Source organism: Marmota marmota, unplaced genomic scaffold (genome assembly GCF_001458135.2).
Source record: "Marmota marmota marmota unplaced genomic scaffold, marMar, whole genome shotgun sequence".
In the NCBI taxonomy this organism is placed as follows: domain Eukaryota; kingdom Metazoa; phylum Chordata; class Mammalia; order Rodentia; family Sciuridae; genus Marmota; species Marmota marmota.
The window spans coordinates 20,157,501-20,164,143 of record NW_026000196.1 but is presented as its reverse complement, the minus strand read 5'-3'; the positions used below and the strand labels follow the sequence as shown (position 1 = coordinate 20,164,143).

The following is a 6,643-nucleotide window of genomic DNA, read 5'->3' as shown; positions in this document are numbered from 1 at the left end:
AGTTGAGGGACGAGGCAGCAATAGGGAACGGGCGGGATGGGGGCAGGGCCGGTGGGCGGGGCGGGCAGGGGCCAGCTGGTAGTGCTCCTGTCCTTTGAGCCTCTGCTGTGCTTCCTTAGTCTTTCCTTCTTTCACTGGCTTCACATTTTTTAAGGGCACAGGTCGGTTATTTTGCAGACTCTCTCTCAATTTGGGTGGTCTGACGTGTCCTGATCAGATTTAGGTTATGTATTTTTATTCTTTTCAGTACATTTCCTCAGGAGCCTCGTGGACTTTGTTCCATTACTCGTGATTCGAGTTGTGTGTTAGATGCTGTTCACTGTATTTCTTTACTATCAAGTTTCTAACTCCTTCTTTGTAATTCAGTCGCACTGAGAGCAAACTTATGACCTTTGACTTTCTGAGTCTCACTTATTTAGCATAATGCTCTCCAGTTCCATCCATTTTCCTGCAAATGACATGATTTCATTCTTTTCCATAGCTAAATAAAACTCCATCATCTGATTCAAAAGTATGATATGTCATGATCATTGTACTGTCATGTGTATCTAATTAAAACAAATTTTAAAAAAATTTAAAAAGAAAGAAATCAAACTACTTGAATTCATGTAAAAATTAAAAGCAAAATGCAGCCTGTAATTGAGTTTTTGGATTAATTAAAAATATTGGAGAATTAAAAAATAAAATAAAATAAAACTCCATGCGTACATATACCACATTTTCTTTATCTATTCCTGTGTTGACAGACACCTAGTCTATTTCCATAATTCAGCTATTGTGAACTACACTGCTATAGAGATGGGACTTGGGTGTGCATGTATCACTCTAGTGTGCTGACTTCACAGACATATCTTCTGTCTCTGTGGCAGAGTAACCTACTAAAGAGAGTTTGATATTTGTTTAGAATTCTTATTGTCTTTAGTTGGCATATAGTCCAAATAGTATGACCCCTGTGTTTTTATAAACAAACACAAGTATGCTCTCCCAGCTTCTCTGGGAAGTGAGGCATGAAATGCAAAAGGGGAACGCATATTTCCTTTCAGTCAGAGAATGCTCTGCTTTGCTATTTGAGCTGGGCTGCTCTTATATTCCACATGAGAAGAGTAGGCCGAGGACTTCTGAGGCTCACTTCTCTGCACTTTATCCTCTGAGTGGACGCTTTCCTCTCTTTAGTACAAATGTTTAGCACCAATGACATAGTGTTCAAGCAGTCATTATTTGGAGGGAAATAATAACAGTGTTGCTTTTGAAGTTCCCTGAACAAAGTTTTATATTATAATCATTCCAGTTATTCAAAAAGAAGCCAATTGATCAGCTGTTTCTGAGATCTCCCAGAAAGGCTCTCCAGGGAGGGACCTGAAGATTCTACCTGTAAGACTCGAAATGGCTCTTGTGAAGCAACAGTTGGGTATCAAGTTCTTGACCTAGATCATGTCAGGGGGCCTCTGTGACATTGTGTTGTCACTAGGAGGCAGCCTCCGAAGAGACAAGGGAATCTCCAGATCAGCAGCTTTGCCCTGTGGTGAGGCAGCAGGAAGGCAGCACTGAGGCCAATTCCACTAAACACCTCACGTCATACCCTCGTCTCAGATCATCCTGTGATTCTGCCCAGGGAGACTGTGGGCAAATTACCAAGGACATCAGACTGTGCTGGCCATAGATTTTCTAAGATCTGACTCAGGATTTGTATGCTAACCATCTCCATTTCCAAGCATCTGCCAAACAGTCCACTACTGCCCCCAGAGACATGCACACAGACACAAATACCAGACACATACCCATACCACACACGTCATACACAAACCACATAATACATTGTACACATACCACATACATAACACATACCACACACTTACACCACACAAACACATATACCCCATAGATGCATGACACACATATACATACCACACACATAAATACCCACTCACGTAAACACTCATCACACACCAGCGTACACACATTCATTCACCAAGCATACATCATACACACACATACATAGACTCAAATACATCATACAACACACATGCCACAAACACACAAAAACCACAAATGCACTCTGAGCCTGCCTTCCACCCTACTCTGCCAGGGACTTCTGGGTTCCTGCACCTTTGCCTGCTGGTACACCCTGCCCTCCCTGAGAAGGCTCTTCCCCCTCTCTCCACCTACTGACTCCCACAGTCCTGGGAGACTGTTGGAATCACTTTCAGTTTACAGCTAGCAGCTAGAAGCTATGAGCAGCTCGGAGTGCTTGAAGAATCTACACTCATTCAGGCCTGATAGGAATGCCTGCAGGATGGGATGCTCTGCTCTAGCAAGCCGTTAGTGAAACCTCATCCTTAGCACTTGTGGTTAGTGTTGCCAAGCTGCCGGGCCAGTAAACTGATAGCCAGGAGCTTCAGGCATGAAACTCCTAACTTAGAAAACCCTCTCCCCTAGGGACAAGGACCCTTCCTGATGATAGCAATATTTGGAGCATCCTCATAGAGCGGTTACATTAGGCAGAAGATGATTAGCTTATGGATACTGGCACGCCCCACTTGAACCCTATAACAATTGTATGCATTCCAAAAATAAACTGAGCTACTGGACGACAACTTGAGGATTGTCTCCTGCCAGTTCTCTCACCAGCTTCCAGAGTCTGTGTGTTGATTCCGTGTCTCTACCCCACCCCCACCTCCCCACCCCACCCCCTGCGACTGAGGTAGCAACTAACTGACCACACAGTGCCAAGAATGTATGCAGGAGACAAGAATAACAGAGCCTTTTGATATGATCACTTCCCTCCTTTGAACCTCCATGTGAGGGTGCTCCTGATGACTGAGGATAAGAAGACACACACAACAAAGCCAGCAGAGGCCGCTGTGGCATCCGGCATGGGTGCGGCCACTGCTCTAGGACCCAGCCCCAGCTCTGCTGTCCCTTTAGCTTGGTGTCTCCTCCACCCCTCATTTGCCATTTGCAGATGGTGAACAACACTTGCCCTGTAGTTCATGTCCTCAGAAGTCCCCACAACACCTTGCACAAAAAATATCTTCAACAGATACGGGTGCTTAGGTTCAGCAAATGGGAATCATATATAACATGTTCCAAGCCTTATTACTAGCAAGGCTTAAGTCCACCTTGATTGGAGGTGACTATTTAGACATATGCCTGTTAGTGTCATATTAGTTTTATAAAAGTAAAATAATGAACTCTGTCGATGGTTTGTGGATATATCAGTCTAATTTTTATTTCTTTCTCTTTCAGGGTCAGAAAGCTTGGATAGAGAAAACATTTTACAAAAGGGAGTGTATTTTCGTAATTCCCAACACCAAAGACCCAAACAGGTAAGTTGGGATCCATAGTTAAGATATTATTCAGACCTGGGAATATCAACTATTCTCCTAGTATTTGGGGGAAAGGAGGAGATGACTCAAATAGGGTGACCAGAATCTAGTCCCCAGATGAGTCACTAACAAGGCAGTCACTGAGCTAATAAGTTTCTTTGTTAAGATATAAATAGCCTTAGAAAAAAGTGTCTATCACTTTCTCTAGTATGAACTCTCAAAACCAGATGGTCCTACAGTGTTCCTCTTACCCTTAATGAGATCAAGAACTTGAGAATTTTGGACAGATGTCCAGGGTATCTTCTGGGCTTCCTCAATAATTTCATAATTTAGATGAAAAGGAATTTCCATCACAGGACAATATGGGTGGTTAAGGTAATTAGATATAATTTTCTTAAAGGGCTTAACTTGTACACAAATGTCAAACAATTTCATTCACATATATGAAATTGCATCTGTTATTAGCTGAAGATAAGGCCTTCTGAAGTCATGCAAGAAATCAGAGATGGATTTAACTAAAACATTTCATTTCTGAGGGAAAAAAACTTGTAAGGCTGAGTTTAGGGATGGGAGAATTGATTTATCCATATATTAACCATGAAATCCATCTACCTCACTGATTTTGAAGTGCACAGACTCTTAGAGATCACCTGGATCAAATTTTACACATGCAATCACAGTTTCCCCAAGAAGTCCCCAAGCTCCCCTGCCCCACATACTACCCTGCACATTCTTCTTCCTACTTGAACCCCAGTGATTGTCCCTCAAGATAGAAATGCCATTATGGGACAATGCCAGTGATCACACAAGTCTTTTCTTTATTGTCCCTCTTTATTTTGTGGCACCTAAGCTCTCCTTAATAGTAACTATCCATGCTAGCCCCTGTTAGCACCTGCCAACATGACAGCCTGCCACACAGCCAAGTGGTCAGGCAGCAGAAGAGGCAGAAGAGCTTCAGGACTCACACACATATCTCCTCTGTGAGCTCTATGCATTCTCTAGCATGGACTCCTAAAATCTAGAATTTAAACAAACAAAAACTATTTAAAGCCCCTGTGAATAGTCTCAAAGGCAAACAACAAAGGGAGAAAAAAGCTTATTCAAGGAAATCTACTGAAGTTTGGTAGAAGAAATCTGTGGAATTTAAACAAAGAGAGTTTCCCCAATCCCAGCTCAGCAAGGTGGAGACTCTACTCTGTTATAGCCTAGAACACAGGACTCCCTCTACCCTCAGCTCCCAATCAAAACTCCTTTGTCCAGAGAGGAGCAGGACTCTGGCATTTCTCACTCAGTCCTCTGCTACCTATTGTTGAGGCTAAGTCCTGGGTGAGAGCAGTTGAGAGGTGAGAGCTCCCTTCCATCCAAATCCCATGTACATGAGCAGCAGCCAGAGAAAATAGGAGTAATTATACTGATTTTGGAGAAAATAGACATTAAGGCAAAAAGTGTTGCTAGAGATAAAGAGGATTTTTTTTTTTTTTTTGGTACCAGTGATTGAACCCAAGGGCATTTAACCACTGAGCCATATCTCCATCCCTTCTTAAATGTTTTATTTAGAGATAGGATCTGGCTAAGTTGCTTAGGACCTCACTAAGTTGCTGAGGCTGGCTTTGAACTTGTGATCCTCCTGTTTCAGCCCCCTGAGCTGCTGAGTTTATGGGCATGCATTAAGAGGAATATTTTTAAATGAAAAAGGGGTCAACCCACTAGGAAGTTATATGCAATTGTAGACGTATATGTGCCAAAATAACAGCATTCCAAAATACATGAAGCAAAATAACAGCATACCAAAATACATGAAGCAAAATTGACAGCAATAATGGTAGATGTAAGTAATTGAACAATAATAGAGACTTCAAAAATCCCCTTTTCAATAACAGAACCCTTGGAAGATCAACAAAGGAATAAAAGACTTCAGCAACACTATAAAGCAACTAGACTTAACAAACATCTATAGAACATGCCACCCAAGAACAGAATCCACATTCTTCTTAAGTGCATGTGGGAAGATGCTCTGAGCTATGTTCCAAAATAGACCATATGTTAGTTCATAAAACAAGTCTCGATAAATTTAAAAGGGTAGAAATAATACAAAATATGTTCTCCAACCATAATGAAATTGGAAATAAGAAACCAATAAGAATGAAAAAGTTGGGGAACTCATAAATATGTGCATATTAAAGCCACATACTCTTAAATAACCAATTGGCTCAAAGAAGAAATCAAAAGTGAAATAATGAAAATGTCACAACATGCCAAAACCTAAGGAATGCAGCTAGAACAGTGCTGAGAGAGAAAAAAAAAATTGTACTTGTAAATACCTACAGTAAGGAAGAAGAAATTTTTTAAATAAATAACCTAACTTTTTACCATAAGAGACTGGGAAAATAAAAACCAACTAAGACTAAAGCAAGAAAACAAAAAAAAAAATTCATGTTTAAATTGGACTTCACTAAAAAGAGAGAATAGAATAGATAGTCTATTCTATTCTGTTCTATTCTATTCTCTGCCCTCCATACTGGAGAAAAGAGAGTTTTTGATAGAGAAAATCGGTGCCATCCAAAACTGTTCTTGGAAAGGATCAAATAAACTGACAAACCTTTAGCTAGATTGATGACAAGAAGGAAGACTGAAGTGACTTGAATAAGAAGTGAAAGGTGAGACATCACTACCAATTTTATATAAACAAAAATGAGCACATGGAATATTATGATTTGTACACCAATGAATTGGATAATTTTCATGAAATGCACAAATTCTTAAAAAGACCAAAACTAACACAAGAAGAAATACACAATCTGATTAGACTTATAATAGATAGAGATAGAGGATTAGTAATAAACAACAACAACCAAAACTCCCTGCTGGTAGTTGACTAGTAATCAATAAAGTACAGGTTCTGGTGACTTCTCTGCTGAATTTTAAAAACCATTGTAGGAAGAGTTAAGATCAATTCTTCACAAACTCTTTCAGAAATAAAAGAGAAGGGTATATTTTCCAACAAGTTCCATGAGGCCAATACTATACTGATACAAAAAGTACAAAACATTATTTAAAGAAATTAATAGAGACTTAACTAATTGTGGAAACAAAAAAAATCACAGATTGGAAGATGTATCATTGTTAAAGTGGCAATACTGTCTAAATGATATGTAGATTTAACTCAATTCCTGTTAGAATCTCAATTAATTTCTTTGTAGAAACTAACAATCCGAGTGTAAAGTTCACACATAATTGTACAGAACCCAGATAGTGGAAACAATATATATATATATATATATATATATATATAATATAATATATAAATTTTGATATAT

General features: G+C 39.6%; 1 protein-coding gene across 2 annotated transcripts in view; it reads left to right on the top strand.

The window, feature by feature from the left end:
* Positions 1-6,643, top strand: part of Trpm1 (transient receptor potential cation channel subfamily M member 1) — a 144,687-nt gene that overhangs the window by 53,559 nt on the left and 84,485 nt on the right. For both annotated transcript variants that reach the window (XM_015493157.2, XM_048790397.1), the window contains exon 2: positions 3,247-3,326. In XM_015493157.2, the coding sequence (XP_015348643.2) occupies positions 3,247-3,326 (80 nt within the window). The remainder of the gene's footprint in view (positions 1-3,246; positions 3,327-6,643) is intronic.